The sequence below is a fragment of the Chiloscyllium punctatum genome, chromosome 22, assembly GCF_047496795.1.
Source record: "Chiloscyllium punctatum isolate Juve2018m chromosome 22, sChiPun1.3, whole genome shotgun sequence".
NCBI classification, from domain to species: domain Eukaryota; kingdom Metazoa; phylum Chordata; class Chondrichthyes; order Orectolobiformes; family Hemiscylliidae; genus Chiloscyllium; species Chiloscyllium punctatum.
In genome coordinates this window covers 16,833,846-16,852,467 of record NC_092760.1, presented here as the reverse complement: position 1 = coordinate 16,852,467, position 18,622 = coordinate 16,833,846, and the positions used below count along the sequence as shown (strand labels likewise).

General features: G+C 41.0%; 1 protein-coding gene across 1 annotated transcript in view; it reads right to left on the bottom strand.

Moving 5' to 3' along the window:
- The window catches only part of LOC140493869 (low choriolytic enzyme-like), a 96,922-nt gene that overhangs the window by 33,306 nt on the left and 44,994 nt on the right, over nucleotides 1–18,622 (bottom strand). Inside the window, exons 4-5 of the mRNA XM_072592862.1 lie at nucleotides 11,864–12,042; nucleotides 101–182 (exon numbers count right to left, since the gene is read on the bottom strand). Of these exons, the coding sequence (XP_072448963.1) occupies nucleotides 101–182; nucleotides 11,864–12,042 (261 nt within the window). The remainder of the gene's footprint in view (nucleotides 1–100; nucleotides 183–11,863; nucleotides 12,043–18,622) is intronic.

The window sequence follows — 18,622 nt, the reverse complement described above, 5'->3', positions numbered from 1 at the left end:
AACTGATTCCCCCAACATCTATTCATGATTCAGCTACTATGCAGCTTCACTCATTGAATCCACTGTATAAAAAAGCTATAACAGCTAGTCTCAGACTCACCTGCCATAGTGCATGATTGAGCCATAATCATACACTACGCCTAGGTTATTTGTCTTCAGTAGATTAAAATTATGTTCTCGTTCTGTTAAAAAAAATACATTGAGCATTAATTCAAACAAAATAATTTTCATTGATCTAGAAATGTCAACTGACAAAACTGGCAAAAGCTACTGAAGAATTGTTAAAAGGTTGGTATCACTCTAAACTATGTAACATTAAAAATAGTGTTGGTTTTCAGACTGATGACAGATTAAGATAAGGGGAGGATGGTGCAGTGGTAATGTCATTGGACTAGCCATCCAGAGCCCTAGGCTCATAGTCTAGAGAGATAGATTCAAGTCACAAAATAGCAGTGGTGGAATTTAAGTTTCATAAAATTCTCAAATTTAAAAAACAAATTAGTTTAATGGTGACCATGTCACCATCATGATTAAAAGCTTACCTGGTTCACTAATGGCCTGAAGGGAAGGAAATCTGATTGAAATGTGACTCCAACCCCACAGCAATATGGTTGTCGCTTTATTGCCTTGTGGGACACTAGAGATGGTCAATAAATGCTGGTTTAGCTAGTGAAGCCCACATCTCATGCATGAATTTAAAAAAATGCTATACCTTGCTGAGGTAGTGTGCTGAAAATCAAGCCCTCCTATTTCTAGAGTCATCACAAAAATTAAAGATTGAAAAGTACACAGAATTCCCCAAGTTGCCTGATTTTTAAACCCAGGTTGACAGAAAGCATAGACCAAGTTTCTGCACTTAACAACAATTTATTACAAATAAATATATCTTAGCTACAGGTAAACAAAAATAAACCACTGACATGTAACTTCGCTGTTTAAAACTCTAAAAGCCTTCGACACAGAGACAACAAGAAATGGGTATTATAGGCAGAGGTAAAGACTGGGAAGGCAGTTCATGTCTTGGATCACCATGTGTATCCAAGTGGTTTTTTGGATTTGGTTAAATATAGTTAAGAGAAGACTCGACAACAGCAATTTGTTTAAATGTATGTGTTTATTAAGTAGCAATAATGACAATAAGAGTAATAAATAGAAAAGAAAAGAGAAAAAGCAACATGTCTCACATCCTTCCGCCTGTTGGAGACCCTTCGCTCAACAGCAGGTCTGGGAGACTTATGTGTGATCCTGGCCCAAGGTGAAGTCCAAAATCTCTGAATGAAAGTATCTCTCTCTCTTGTACAGTATAACAAACAGCAGGACAGAAACAGCTACAGAAAAAGAAGCTGCTGGTGCCATCTTTGGTTCATAAAGGAACGTTCACAGGACTCATTCAAGGTAATGCAGCTGTTGAGCATCCTCATTAAATTTCACAGCCTTTTTTCCCCATCCTATACAGTTCAGTGGTTCCTGTTCACAGGATTTGCAGAGATAATTCTTGTACTAATCAGAATACGGCTTCTTAATCTTCCTGTTCTGGATACTTTCACTTGTTTGCAAAAGACACAGGGTGATTGCTTCAAACTTACAAAGGTCCCTAGCTTAGTACTTAAAAGTCTCAGCTTACAGTAACTGCTAAAGAAAAAATAAATTGGTTTTCATCAGACTTAACGTGTTTTTATTGCTGCAAAGAACAGAGATAGCTCTTGAGTGTGCAAAGATTTGATCACTATCTGCCTTTTGTTCTAAGCTTGAAGATATAGAGTCATAGAGACGTACAGCATGGAAACAGACCCTTCGGTCCAACCTGTCCATTCCGACCAGATATCCCAACCTAATCTAGTCCCACCTGCCAGCATCCGGCCCATATCCCTCCAAACCTTTCCTATTCATACACACATCCAAATGTCTCTTAAATGTTACAATTGTACCAGCCTCCACCACTTCCTCTGGCAGCTCATTCCATACACGTATCACCCCTTGTGTGAAAAGGTTGCCCCTTAGGTCTCTTTTATATCTTTCCCCTCTCACCCTAAACCTATGCCCTCTAGTTCTGGACTCTCCAACCCCAGGGAAAAGACTTTGTCTATTTATTCTATCCATGCCCCTCATTATTTTGTAAATCTCTGTAAGGCCACCCCTTAACCTCCAATGCTCCAGTGAAAACAGCCCCAGCCTGTTCAACCTCTTCTTATAACTCAAATCCTCTAACCCTGGCAACATCCTTGCAAATCTTTTCTGAACCCTTTCAAGTTTCACAACACCTTTCCGATAAGAAGGAGACCAGAATTGCATGCAATATTCCAATAATGGACTAACTAATGTCCTGTACAACAGAAACACGATCTCCCAATTCCTGTACTCAATACTCTGACCAATAAAAGAAAACATACCAAACACCTTCTTCCTATCTATGTGCGACTCCACTTTTAAGGAGTTATGAACCTGTACTCCAAGGTCTCTTTGTTCAGCAACACTTCCTAGGACCTTACCATTAAATGTATAAGTCCTGCTAAGATTTGCTTTCCCAAAATGCAGCACTTCACATTTATTTGAATTAAACTCCAACTGCCACTTCTTAGCCCATTGGCCTATCTGGTCATGATCCTATTGTAATCTGAGGAAACCTTCTTCGCTGTCCACTACACCTTCAATTTTGGTGTCATCTACAAACTTACTAACTGTACCTCTTATGCTCACATCCAAATCATTTATGTAAATGACAAAAAGTAGTGAACCCAGCACCAATCCTTGTGGCACTCCACTGGTCATAGGCCTCCAGTCTGAAAAACAACCCTCCACCACCACCCTATGTCTTCTACCTTTGAGCCAGTTCTGTATCCAAATGGCTAATTCTCCCTGTAATCCGTGAGATCTAACCTTACTAACCAGGCTCCCTGGGGAACCTTGTCAAACGCCTTGCTGAAGTCCATATAAATCACATGCATCGCTCTGCCCTCATCAATCCTCTTTGTTACTTCTTGAAAAAAACTCAATCAAGTTTGTGGAGACATGATCTCCCACACACAAAACCATGTTGACTATCCCAAAGCAGTCCTTGCTTTTCCAAGTACGTGTACATCCTGTCCCTCAGGATTCCCTCCAAAAACTTGCCAACCACCGACATCAGGCTCGCTGGTCTATAGTTCCCTGGCTTGTTCTTACCGTGCTTCTTAAACAGTGGCAACACATTAACCAACCTCCAGTCTTCTGGCACCTCAACTATGAGTATCGATGATACAAATATCTCAGCAAGAGGTCCAGCAATCACTTCTCTAGCTCCCCACAGAGTTCTAGGGTACACCTGAACAGTTCCTGGGGATTTATCCACCTTTATGCGTTTCAAGACATCCAGCACTTCCTCCTCTGTAATCTGGACATTTTGCAAGGTGTCACCATCTATTTCCCTACAGTCTATATCTTCCATATCCTTTTGCACAGTAAATACTGATGCAAAATACTCAACTAGTATCTCCCCCATTTTCAACAGCTCCACACAAAGGCCGCCTTGCTGATCTTTGAGGGGCCCTATTCTCTCCCTTTTATCCTTTTGTCCTTAATGTATTTGTAAAAACCCTTTGGATTATCCTTAATTCTATTTGCCAAAGCTATCTCATGTCCCCTTTTTGCTCTCCTGATTTTCCTCTTAAGTCTAGTCCTACTGCCTTTATACTCTTCTAAGGATTCACTCAATCTATCCTGTCTATACCTTACAAATGCTTCCTTCTTTTTCTTAACCAAACCCTCAATTTCTTTTGTCATCCAGCATTCCTTATACCTACCAGCCTTTCCTTTCACCCTAACAGGAATATACTTTCTCTGGATTTTCGTTGTCTCATTCCTGAAGGCTTCCCATTTTCGAGCTGTCCCTTTACCTGTGAACATCTGCCCCCATTCAGATTTTAATAGTTCTTGCCTAATACTGTCAAAATTAGCCTTTCTCCAATTTAGAACTTCAACTTTTAGATCTGGTCTATTCTTTTCCATGATTACTTTAAATCTAATGGGGGTCGTTGCCCCCAAAGTGCTCCCCCACTGACACCTCAGTCACCTGCCCTGCCTTATTTCCCAAGAGTAGGTCAAGTTTTGCACCTTCTCTAGTATAGGTACATCCACATATTGAATCAGCAAGTTTTCTTGTACACACTTAACAAATTCCTCTCCATCTAAACCCTTAACACTATGGCAGTCTCAGTATATGTTTGGAAAGTTAGAATCCCCTACCATAACCACCCTATTATTCTTACAGAGAGCTGAGATCTCCTTACAAGATGGTTTCTCAATTTCCCTCTGACTATTAGGGGGTCTATCATACAATCCCAATTAGGTGATCATCCCTTTATTATTTCTCAGTTCCACCCAAATAACTTCCCTGGATGTATTTCAAGGAATATCCTCCCTCAGCACAGCTGTAATGCTATCCCTTATCAAAAACACCACTCCCCCTCCTCTCTTGCCTTCCTTTCTATCCTTTCTGTAGCATTTGTATCCTGGAACACTAAGCTGCCTGTCCTGCCCATCCCTGAGCCATGTTTCTGTAATTGCTATGATATCCCAGACCCATGTTCCTAATCATGCCCTGAGTTCATCTGCCTTCTCCGTTAGGCCCCTTGCATTGAAATAAATGCAGTTTAATTTATTAGTCCTATCTTGTCCCTGCCTGCCCTGACTGTTTGACTCTCTTCTGTTCTCTTAACTGTACCAGTCTCAGATTGATCTCTTTCCTCACTATCTCACTGGGTCTCCCTCCCCCCCAACATATTAGTTTAAATTTCCCTGCCAGCATATTAGTCCCCTTCCAATTTAGGTGCAATCCGTCCTTCTTGTACAGGTTACTTCTCCCCAAAAGAGATTTCAATGACCAAAAATGTGAATCCTTCTCCCATACACCAGCTCCTCAGCCATGCATTCATCTTCTCTATCTTCCTATTCCTGCCCTCACTAGCTCGTAGCACCGGGAGTATTCCAGATACTACTACTCTCGAGGACCTTCTTTTTAAATTGCCGCCTAACTCTCTGTATTCGCCCTTCGGAATCTCAACCTTTTCCCTTCCTATGTCATAGGTCCCAATGTGGACAATGACCTCTTGCTGGCCCCTCTCCCCCTTGAGAACATTCTGCACCCTTTCTGAGACATCCTTGTTCCTGCCACCAGGGAAGCTACACACCATTCTGATGTTTCACTGCTGGCCACAGAAACATCTGTCTGTACCTCGGACTAGAGAATCCCCTGACACAATTGATCTCTTGGAACCTGACGTACCCCTCGTTGCATTAGAGCCAGTGTCAATACCAGAAACTTGGCTGTTCGTGCTACGTTCCCCTGAGAATCCATTACCCCTATATTTTCCAAAACAGCATACTTGTTTGAAATGGGTATAGCCACAGAACACACCTGCACTAGGTGCCTACTTCTCTTACCTTTCCTGGAGTTAATCCATCTATGTGACTGTATCTGAGACTTCCCCCCTTCCTATAACTGCCATCCATCACATACTGTTGCTGTTGCTGTTGCAAATTCCTCATTTCTTCTAATTGTCTCTCCAACCGGTCCATTTGATCTGATAAGATTCACAACCAAGAGCATTTATTGCAGATATAATCCACAGTAACCCTTAAACTCTCTTTAAACTCCCACATCTGACAAGAAGCACAAATCACTCTACTAAAGGCCATTTTTCTTCTTCACAATCTACAGACCCAGAAAATAACACTGTCTTATTCCTCTACAAAACACTGCCTATATGGGAACCAATCACAGTTTTTAGCAGGCAGAAGATCTTCAACATGACAACTGGTCACTCGTCCACAGCTAATCAGCAACTTGTTCCCAGCAGAATCCCTATTTACATATCCCTCCTCTCCAGCTCATTTACCAACTTGCTTCCACTGCTTGAACCAGCAGCTGCATAAACAGCACTTATAACGAGTGTCAGATTACATGCTTTCCAAAACATGCGGCAATCTTTCAAAAGTCCTATTTTTTTTAAAAAAAGCTATTTTCAATTTCAGCTCAAAATCAAAATTACAGAAAAACTGTTTTTATAATAAGTAGCAAACTTCAGTGCAAAAGGTAAAAAGCATTTGTAAAAATGTTCAGTCAGAAATATTGAGTAGATGATAATCTCTAACTAATTCAATTGATTTTTTATACTATCAAGATTGCCCAGGCATCCCCTGTCTGAAAAATACAAATTAAATCCAATCAGACCAATTACTGCTCAATTTGTCTATTCTCGAACATCAGCTGAGAGATGAAAAGTATTACTGACACTTGGTTATGAAGCACTTACACGGCAATGCCCCATCTATGGATACTTAATTTGAGACATATCAGGAATATTCAGCTCCTAATCCATTACAACTTTGCTCCAAATATAGGTATAAGTAGAGTCAGTATGATTAGTAAGTTTGCAGATGACACCAAAATTGGCAGGCTTGCAGATAGTGAGGAGGATTGCCAAAGGATACAGCAGGATAAAGGTAGATTGCAGATTTGTGCAAAGAATAGCATGCTGAGTTTCATCTGGAATTAGCAGCCTCCATTGCAGCAGTGGGAGGGACGAAAGCATGGACCAGGGGTTTGCCAGGAAGGTAAATTTTCCTGTTAAATATTTACCTCATGAATCAGTGGCCTCCATTGCAGCAGTTGACGTGGTGAGAGCATGGCCCATGGGGATGCCGGGAAGATAAATTTTCCTGTTAAATATTTATCTCATGAATCAGTGATCTCCATTGCAAGCAGCTGGAGTGGTGACAGCATGGCCCATAATTGTCTGTTCTCTGGGAAGTTCCTTGCTTCACCACGCAACAGTATTGTTCAAGAGCACATCCAATGAAGCTTGTCAAACCCATCTATTGAACTACTTCAGTAACTAAACAGTTCCCTACATCAATTAATCATGTTTCCTTCTGCTGCCCTTCCAGATTGTCATCTAGCATTCTCTTGTGATAGTATTCATATTCTGAACGATGTAGCATTTAATCTGGAGTAATAATATTCTTGAAAATTAGTACAGAAACTCTATTTTCTCTAATGCCACGCAGAGCAGCTATTTGCTTCTGAAGTACAAAGATTCTGGGTGAACTGAGAGTACATTACAGTCTACATATCAGTCATAATACAAGTTAAGAGGATTTCCTGTAATGTAAATTTCTACATACTGCAATTAAAATTGTATATAGTACTAACCAGATGTCTCATTTCAAAATCTCAAAAGCATTGCATTCTGCTCATTAACTCCATAATGAAATTAAATATAGAAAACTATAATTGCACTTTAAGCCTGAACACCTTATAATTCTGAACTATCATCAAGAGTAAATTCTTCCACACAACTATCTCTTTACTCAGTAAAAATTTATAAAGCATAATGACAAGAAAACAGCAGTCAGCCTTAGGCAATGAGGCATTTACAGGAGCTGGAGTGTGTGATGGATGGCAGTCACAGGAAGGGAGAAAAACCATAGAGACAGTCAGGTAGATGGGTTACCTCCAGGAAAGGTAGGAGAGGGATGCAGGTAGTGCAAGAGTCTCCTGTGGTTATCCCCATCTCACTCAAGTATGCTGTTTTCATAGAATCCCTACAGTGTGGAAACAGGCCATTCAGCCCAACAAGTTCATACCGATGCTCTGAAGAGGAACCCACCCAGACCCATTCCCCTACACTATTATCCTATAATTACTCCTGACTAATGCACCTAACCTACACATCCCTGAACACAATGGGCAACCCAGCCTGGCCAATTCACCTAATCTCCATATCTTTGGATTGTGGGAAGAAACCGGAGCACCCAGAGGAAACCCACGCAGACACGGGGAGAATGTGCAAACTCCATGCAGCCCAAGGCTGGAACTGAACCTGGGTCCCTGGCGCTGTGAGGCAGCAGTGCTAAGCACCGTTCCAGCCCTAAAATGCAGCAAAACAGTTTTGGAAAATGTAGGAGGTAATGAACTATCAGGGGAATGTAGCAAAGTTTCTGGTACTGAGACTGGCTCTATGGTAACATGGAGTACGTCAGGTTCCCAGCGATTGATTGTGTTAGGGGGCTCTCTAGTCAGACAGACATATCTGCAGCCGGCAGCGAGAAATCAGAATGATGTGTTGCCTCCCTGGTGCCAGGATCAAGGGTACCCGGAGACAGCACAGAATATTCTCTAAGGGGAAAGGGACCATCAGGAGATCACTGTGCACATTGGAACTAATGACATAGGAATGCAAAATGATGAGATTTTGAGGGGAGAATATAGAAAGTTGGACAGGAATATAAAAAGAAGGATCTCGAGGGTAGTCATAACTGTATGACTTTGGTGTTACGAGCTAGTGAGAGTAGGAATAGGAGGATACAACAGATGAGGAGCTGTTGCAGAGGAGAAGGGTTCACATTTTAGATTATTGAAATTTCCTCTGGGGTAGAAGAGATCTATATAACAAGGGTGGATTGCACTGGAATTAGAAGGGAATTAATATGTTGGCAGAGAGATTTGCAAGAGCTGTTCAGGACGATTTAAACCAGTAAGATGGAGATGTGGGACCAAGGGAGATAGTAAGCAAAGAGATCAGTCTGAAACTGGTACGGTCAAGAAAAGAAGCAAGTCAAACAGTCAGGGCAGGCAGAAACAAAGCAGACAATGAGATAGGACTGATCAATTATATTGCATTTATTTCAATGCATTTTGCCTAACAGGGAAGGCAGATGAACTCAGAGCATGCTTAGGAAAATGGGACTGGGATATCATAGCAATTACAGAGATGTGGCTCAGGGATGGAAGGACAGGCAGCTTAATGTTCCAAGATACAAATGCTATAGGAAGAATAGAAAGGAGGGCAAGAGAGGAGTGAGAGTGGCAATTTTTGGTAAGGAATAACATTATGTCTATACATAGGGAGGATATTCCTAGGGTGGAATTGAGAAATAAAATCATGTTATTGGGATTATACTATAGACACCCCATATAGTCAGCAGGAAATTTAGAAAAAAATTGTAAGAAGATCTCAGTTATCAGTAAGAATATAGGGTGGTTATGGTAGGGGATTTTAACTTTCCAAACATGGACTGTGATTGCCATAGTGTTAAGGGTTTAGATGGAGAGGAATTTGTTAAGTGTGAACAAGAAGATTTTATGATTCGGTGTGTGAACATACCTACTAGAGAAGGTGCAGAACTTGACCTACTCTTGGGAAATAAGGCAGGACAAGTGACTGAGGTGTTAGTGGGGAAGCACTTTAGGCCAGCAACTATAATTCTATTAATTTTAAAATGGTGATAGGAAAGGATAGACCCAATCTCAAAGTTAAAGTTCTAAATTGGAGGAAGCCCAACTTTGACAGCATGAGACAAGAATTTTCAAAGGTTGATTGGGAACAGATATTTGCAGGTGAAGGGACAGCTGGAAAATGGGAAACCTTCAAATGAGATAAAGACAGTCCAGAGACAGTACGTTCCTGTTAGGGTGAAAGGCTGGTAGGTGAAGGGAATGCTGGATGACTAGAGAAATTGAGGGTTTGGTTAAGGAAAAGAAGGAAGCATATGTCAGGTATAGACAACAGAGATCAAGTGAATCCTTCTAAGAGTATAAAGACAGTAGGTGTATACCTAAGATGGAAATCAGGACAGCAAAAAGGGACGTGAAATAATTTTGGCAAATAGGGTTCAGGAGAATCCAAAAGGATTTTATAAATACATATTAAAACAAAAGGGTAATTAGGGAGAGAGTTAGTGCCCCTCAAAGATCAGAAAGACAGCCTTTGTGTGGAACTGCAGGAGATGGGGGAGATACTAAATGAATATTTTGCATCAAGGTTTACTATGGAGAAGGACATGGAAAATATAGAATATGGGGAACTAGATAGTGACATCTTGAAAAATGCCTATATTACAGAGGAGGAGGTGCTGAATGTCTTGAAATGCATAAAGGTGAATAAATCCCCAGGACCTGATCAGGTGTTTTCTAGAACTGTGTGGGAGCTTAGGGAAGTGATTGCTGGGCCTCTTGTTGAGACATTTGTATCATCGATAGTCACAGGTGAGGTGCTCGAAACCTGGAGGCTGGCTGTCGTTGTGCCATTATTTAAGAATGGTGGTAAGGAAAAGCCAGAGAACTATAGACTGGTGAGCTTGACATCTGTGGTGGGCAAGTTGTTGGAGGGAATTCTGAGGGATAGGATTTACATGTATTTGGAAAGGCAAGGACTGATAAAAGACAGTCAACATGGCTTTGTGTATGGGAAATCATGTCTTACAAACTTGATTGAGTTTTTTGAACAAGTAATAAAGAGGATTGATGAGGGCAGAGCAGTGGACCTGATCTATATGGACTTCAGTAAGGCGTTCAACAAGGTTCCTCATGATAGATCGGTTAGCACGGTTAGATCACACAGAATACAGGGAAAACTAACCATTTGGATACAGAACTGGCTCGAAGGTAGAAGACAGAGGGTGGTAGTGAAGGGTTGCTTTTCAGACTGGAGGCTTGTGACCAGTGGTGTTCCATAAAGATCAGTGCTTTTCATCATTTATATAAATTATTTGGATGTGTACATAGGAAGTATAGTTTGGAAGTTTGCAGATGACACCAAAATTGGAGGTGTACTGGACTATCTGATCAAGACCCCTTTTTACTCTGATAGTGAAGAAGACATTTGGGATACTTTATTAGTCAGACCATCAAGTATGGGAGTTGGGAGGTCTTGTTGCAGCTGTACAGGACATTGGTTAGGCCACTTTTGGAATACTGTGTGCCATTCTGTCTCCTTCCATCAGAAGGACGTTGTGATACTTGAAAGGGTTCAGAAAAGATTTACACGGATGCTTTGTAAAGGTTGGAAATTTTGTACTTTAGGGAGAGGCTAAATAGAGAGGGGCTGTTTTCGCTGGAGCGTTGGAAGCTGAGGGGTGACCTTATAGAGGTATATAAAATCACGAGGGGCACGAATAGGGTAAATAGACAAGGTCTTTTCCTTAGTATGAAGTGATACTATAGGGCATAGGGTTAGGGTGAGAGGGAAAAGATTTCATAGAATCATAGAATCCCTACAGTGTGGAAATAGATCATTTAGCCCAACAAGTCCACATCGACCCTCCGAAGTCTATCCCACCCAGACCCATTCCCCTACCCTATTACTCTACATTTCTCCTAACAAATGCATCTAGCCGATACATCCTTGAACACTATGGGCAATTTAGCATGGCTAATTCACCTAATCTGCACATCTTTGGACTGTGGGAAGAAACCGGAGCACTCAGAGGAAACCCACACAGAGACAAGGAGAATGTCTACATAGGCAGCCACCTGAGGCTGGAATCGAACCCGGGTCCCTGGCGCTGTGAGCCAGCAATGAGCCACTGTGCTGTCCCATTTAAAAGGGATCTAAGGGACAACCTTTCCACACAGAGGGTGGCGTATGTATGGAATGAGCTGCCAGAGGAAGTGGTGGAGCCTGGTACAATTACAATATTTAAAAGGCATCTGGATGGGTATATGAATATGAAGAATTTTGAGGGATATGGGCCAAGTGCTGGCAAATGGAACTGGATTAGTTTGGGATATCTGATTGGCATGGATGAGTTGGGCAGAAGGGTCTGTTTCCATGCTGTACATCTCATGTCAAGAGTCTGGTGCTGGAAAAGCACAGCAGGTCAGGCAGCATCCGAGGAGCAGGAGAATGTTTTGGGCATAAGCCCTTCACCAGGAATGAAGGCCTTATGCATCTCTACTTGTACATCTCTATGACTCTATAATTCCCACTTTTCAACAGCTGGAAGTGATTCAATGGAAATTTAACTCAACATAAATAAAATAAATTAATGCATATTTCAGCAATTATGAATCAGTAACCAAAATGGATATTTTCAATGTTCTTACTCTTTGGAACATTTTCCCACATGATCTTGATATGTTTATCACGGTCACTCCTGGAGTGCTCATGCTGAAAACCAATGGCATGTAGAAATTCATGTGCGACCAAACCAAACTGCACACAACCTGGAACTTTCAGTGATAATTTTCTTTTGGTGGGTTTGTATCCAACATATGAATAGCATCTAAGAAAGTAAGGAGTTAAAAATAAAAATGGATTCTTCTACACCATCAAAACATTAACAATATATACAATGGAATGAATTTTATTTTTGGCTAAGTTATGAGCTGTGTCAAGATTTTTTTGCAGGATTTTACACTGTTAGCCAGAATGGGAAAAACTTGGCTCATTACCTACATTGTCCATTAATGGGACATCTGTCACATTCAATTCCTGACAAATGTAACCATGTGCATTTCTCAAAATAATTCACAACTTAATTGATATCTGACAAAGGACTGGGCATCCCTTGCCATCGTGCTATCCTAGGAAGTATGTTGTGCACTCAGACAAACGTTGGCTATCAATGACAGAGCATTGCGTAAAAGCTGCAAAGCCATGATTCCACCATATAGAACCCTCATCGCTCGCCCTAGATGCTAGTTAAACTCCACACAACTTAATGGCTCTTTTCCACATCTGTCTGAAGACCAATACTGGGTCCTCCAAACTCTTTCCCCACTGCCCAATCACCAACAATGTCATTGTCCAGAATCTGAATATGACTCATTCCAAACATGAGCTTTTATTGCCAGCCAGCAAAAGAAATACAAAGGAAACAAATATAGACAAATATAGAAGTTCATGCTCATAATATGAATTAAATGTTGGCATCATGACCATGACAGTCCGTTTACTTTGTTTACTGGAACTGCATGTCAATCAGGCTAAGGGACCAATGCAACTGAGTTTTCCTATCCACAAGGACAGCTTCTTCTTTCACATCCTCATCTTTCTCCTTGGAAGACTGCTCCCATTTCTCCAGCTCTGAATGCCTGCTTTACTCTGACCCCCTTCCATCCCAGTCATACCTCAACCATTCTACTTTTCATAGCATTCATCTATGTATATGCTGTTTGCATACCCATAGCAGACTAACTTTGGGGAAAGTCACAAAAAGGAACACACAGAGCACATGTATTCCTTACAGGGCAAGTTTGTTAAAAGCCAGGTACATGTACGATAAATCCCTTAATTCTTTTAATGCCCAAATACCCAAACTCTTATATGTACTCAGTGGCAGAACATTCTAAATATTCACAGCACCTTGTGTTTCTCTATATTTCTCTACAATGCAGCAAATCAAAGTTTGAATTATTTTGCACATTATCCAACATAGAGAAATGGTGCAGCCCTATGAATAGCTAATGTCCCCTGAGACACATTCTCTGAAAACTTGCAAAGCTTTTCTGCATGAACTGGCTCAAGCCTCAAGTTACATCTGGTGCAGAGTATTTTAGAATACAAACTCAAGTCTGCCATATCTGTCCACAATGCTTTTAATTTATTCATGGGATGTGGGGATTGTTGTCGAGAGTGTGGTGCAGGATGATGAAGGGCTTATGCCCAAAATGTCAATCCTCCTGCCCTTTGGATGCTGCCTGACCTGCTGTGCTTGTCCAGCACCACACTCTCAACTCTGACCTCCAGCATCTGCAGTCCTCACTTTCTCCATGTGGGGATTGTTGGCTAGGTCAGCATTTATTGTCCAGTTCGGGAATAAATTGCAGCCTAGCCCACATCATATGAATGATTTTTAAAAAGTACAAATGGAACTATAGGCTGATAGCTGCATCCTAGGATGTTAATCAAAGTAACTAGAGATAGTAGATGGATTGGTTATAATTTTCCAAATTTCTCTGATCATATATAAAATCATATAACAAAACTTGCCTGTTGTAGTGCCCAAAACCATATGCAATGCTCCTTTAAACTTCAAAGCAGAAATAGAAGGCAAACCTTCAACTTTAGTATCAGTTGTCACACTGCTCAGGGCACAATCAAGAACTCCTGCTCTGTTTCTTGTACGTGGATCCCAACATTCCACTTTACCCTCAGCTGTTTCAGCAGCAAATAGGTAGTGTACAGAATGGGAAATATCCCAGTAGAATACAAATGTGCAAGTGCAGCATGTGCAGAAAGTATAGGTTGTTTAACATACATTATTGGAAAACCACGAGAAGTATTAGAAGTATAAGAACACAATCTCCTGCATGGTCTGTACCATTCTCAATCAGAACAATATTTTCATTCTTCATTGTCATTGAGTCAAATTCCTGTGAAGCCTTCCCTATCAGCACTGACAGTACCGACAACCCAGAGGATGCAATTCCAGAAGCCAATTTATCACCACCGCTTCAAGGGCATTTAAGAAGTGGGCAAAAAAGTAAGAACTTTCTTCTTACTTTTAGGATGTGAAAACATTTTTTGAAGTCCAAAGTTGCAACATCAAAAATGATGCTGCTATCTTATGAATGAATACCTGTGAAGCATTTACACTGATTGAGAAAACTATCTTGTATTTAATCAATGAACTCATCGTTCATTACTACTTTGAATTTGGTTTACCTTTTCTACAAAAGGTTAAAGCCCCCCATAATTATATTTCCTTAAATAATACATGGCTCTACACAGCAATTAGCATTAATTATCCAAAAACAACTCCCACTAAAGTTTTCAGCCCCTCCTTTTACACCCAAAATGACTCTTCTTTTTATATTTTGAGCTGAGATTCTCGTTCTTCAGGATTTTCAAAGAATGACAATAATTGGGCAGCGCAATGGCTTGGTGGTTAGCACTGCTGTCTCACAATGCCAGGATCTGGGTTTGATTCCACCCTGAGAGTTTGCACATTCTCCCCATGGCTGTGTGGATTTCCTCCTGGTGCTCCAGTTTTCTCCCAAAGTTCAATGATCTAATAGTTTGGTGGATTGACCATGGGAAATGCAGGGTTACAAGAGGGTGGATCTGGGTGGGATGCCCTTCAGAAGTTCGATGTGGAATGATGGGTTGAATGGCCTGCTTCTACATTGTAGAGATTCTATGATTCGAGGAAAGAATCAGCATTATATTTCTGAGCCACAATAATACGCAAGAGATAAAAAAACCAAAAAACTGTGGATGGCGGAAATCAGAAATAAAAACAGAAAGCTCAGCAGGTCTGGCAACATTGATGAAGAGAAATCAGAGTTAACATTTCGGATCCAGTGACCCTCCCCAGAACTGATGAAAAGGAAACTAGGAAAATATTTTTTATGCAGAAGATAGGGTGGGGGAAAAGATAAGATGTAACCGATTGGTGGAGATAGAGACAGAAAGAAGTGCAGTTGGAGAGACATGGGACTGAATAACGATCAAGTTAGGAGGATGAATAGCTATTAATGGGGACTGTTAGTGGCTAACAATGAGTTGTGTGTAATAGCAGACTATGTAACAACAAAGCCTGGCTTGTAGGGGTTGGGGTACGGACATGGGAAAACTTTAAGCCCACAAGTTGCTGAACTCGATATTGAGACCAGAAGGCTGCAGAGTGTCCAAGTGAAAAATGAGGTGCTGTACTTCCAGCTTGCGCTGAGCATTACTGAAGCACTGCAGCAAGTGTGAGACCGAGATGATGGCGAGGGAACAAAGTGGTGTTTTGAAGTAGCAGGCAACTGAAGGCTCAGGGTCTTTTTGTGAATAGAACAAAGGTGTTCTGTGCAGTGGTCACCCAGTTTATGCTTTGTGTCCCCAATGTAGAGGAGACCATATTGTGAGCAGTGAATGAAGTAGGCTAGATTGAGTGAAACATAGGTAAAGCGCTGCTTCACCTGGAAGGTGTGTTTGGGCCCTTGGATACTGAGGAGGGAGGAAGTAAACAGACATGTATTACACTTTCTGCAGTTTTAGGGGAAGGTGTCTTTTGGGGCGGGGTGGGGGGGGGGTGGGGGTGGAGGCTGTTGTCGGGAGTGGAGTGACCAGAGTGTTCAGAGGGAACAGACTCTGTAGAACGCTGACAAGGAAGGGGAGGAGAACATGTATCTGGTGGAAATGGCAGCTAACGATCCTCTGGATGTAGATGCTGACGGGATAATAGATAAGGACATGTGGAACTTAATTGCTGTTGTTGGAGGGAAAAGAAGGCGTGAGGGCCGAAGTGCTGGAGATGGGTCGGTTCAGTCATTTTCCTGACTTGTCATGATTCCAATTAGTTATAATACTAGAGAAATCAAAATCCTAAGTGAAACTGAGCTTGATAAACCAGAAGTTTTATTTTGGCAGTTTATTTACTGTGATAGTTAGTCAATATTTACAAGAGACTTGTGAACTCGCCTCCGCCATTTCTGCCACGTCCAGAAGGATACCACCACTATACGCAGCTTCCCCTCCCCTCCAGTCTCAACATTCCATTGTGATCATTCCCTTTGTGACAGCATTGTTTGTTTCTCCATCAGTCCTAACATTTCCCCCTTCCCTCCACAACCACCACAACCCTCTCCCCCAGAACCACAGAAGGTGTAACACTTGTCCTTTCACCTTCTCTCTTCTCACTGCTCAAAGTCCCAAACAGAACCTTCAGGTAACAAGCAATTCATTTGTATTTATGTCAATCTAGTCTACTGTATTCTCTACTCACATTGTGGTCTTCTTTACATTGGTAAGACCACATCCACTTTGCAGAACACTCCCCCCACCACCCACTATCCACAAGAATGACTAGCCTTCCAGTTTCTTGATATTTCAGTAATCATCTTGCTCCCATGCTAACATTTCCATCCAAGGCCTGCTGCAGTGTTCCAGAGAAGTTCAATTCAGGCTAGAGCAACAACACTTTATTTTCCACCTTTCGGACTCAATATTGAATCTAATTATTTCATAGCATGAACATTGTCCTCCATTTTGCCCATGTTTTGTTGAATTTTGTTAGCTTTGTCCTCAGCAAAATCATCTACTTTTTCTTGTCCATACCAACCATTAAAATGTTCTGCTTCATCTATACTTTTAATTTATCTGTTAACTTTCTCAGTTAAGCCATTGCCAAGGAATTCAAATAATTCATTATTATACCATCCATTCCCAGAAAAGTTTTAGTAGCAGTAGATTAGATTACTTACAGTGTGGAAACAGGCCCTTCGGCCCAACAAGTCCACACCGCCCCGCCGAAGCACAACCCACCCATACCCCTACATCTACCCCTTACCTAACACTACGGGCAATTTAGCATGGCCAATTCACCTGACCTGCACATCTTTGGACTGTGGGAGGAAACCGGAGCAAACCCACGCAGACACGGGGAGAACGTGCAAACACCACACAGTCAGTCGCCTGAGGCGGGAATTGAACCCGGGTCTCTGGTGCTGTGAGGCAGCAGTGCTAACCACTGTGCCACCGTGCCGCCCAACCGTAAAGCCATTTTGACCAGTACAACCCTTATACAAAGCTTCATAACATTTCTCCTGCTTTAATGATCAGTACCTCCACTAGCTCATATTTTATAAATTAACAGAGCATTCCCAAATTCAATGGATTTTGATCCCGCAAAGATCACACAATTTGTTATGATTCCAACAGCAATGTACCCTTGAATTTTTTTTTTGATCATGTGGATCTTTGGCACTGACTTCAAAAATCATAAGTTAATGCTGGGAAAAGCGTTGACATGTTGATTGACATGAACAGAATCTCCGAGCAGTTATACAGCCATGCAACTTGGAAAGAATATTGCTCATCAAATGGCAATACTGCACAAGTCAGATTCCAGAGTGAAATCTAACTCATAAGTTTTATTTTGGCAGTGCACTTACTCTAATGTTCAGTCACCGGACATATTTACAAAAGGTTGACAAAATACTTCTGACAAAAGAACATAAAAAGTTATTACATGAAAAAATATAAGATCTAATTGAAACAGTCTTATTAGAAATATTGGAAATATAGATTCAACCCTTTTACCCTCAACAACAACCATGTTGATACTCAAACTTCACTGGAAGATCAGCCTATTTCCACTTATCTTTGCTCGGTCAACATGTCTGTACTTATTTTCTTGCCAGCAAATATCTGCATTCACTCAATGCTGTCCTTTTAGTTAGTCTAACACATCTCATTGTCTCTTAACATGGGCTCCTTAAACTATAACTCAATTTCCTTCTTGGGGGGGAATTGTTTTTGAAGTTATTCTATTGATGACGTCAAGCAATGCAAGACTTGTCTTTCTTTGGCCTTGACCATTCTATAGACTGTATCGTACTGCTTCTTTCTGAAAAGAAACTGCACGTTCCATAACTGCCTAAGTAATTCTGTCTTTCTCTTAAATAACTTATGTCTCTAACTCCTTATATCACAGAAAACCTTGTTGCTAGGCAACAGGCCAATTTAAGTTGTCTCTTCTACCCTTTGTTTCTAGCACTGAAGTATTCATCTTAAGGGTGCTTTAAAAGTCTCATTAGGCGCATATGAACAACGTTAGATTTTCTGGCATCACCCATACAACTTACAAATGAAATTAAATGATGCCTCTTCTTAACACACAATATAAAAATGCAAATCAAATTTAAAGCTATACAGTGTTTTTCCAACTTTAGAATACAAATTTCCAAATAATAATAATGTGCCAACAACATCCTTAAAATGCTTCAAAAGTTTTGTGAAATATTATTTCCCATTTATTAATCCAAGTTGGCTCTGTTTAACTTTCCTATTATTTTCTAAGTGTCCAATCACCAAATTCTTTATCATAGATTCTAATATTCTTTTCTGTTACTGATGTCAATCTAACATGTCAG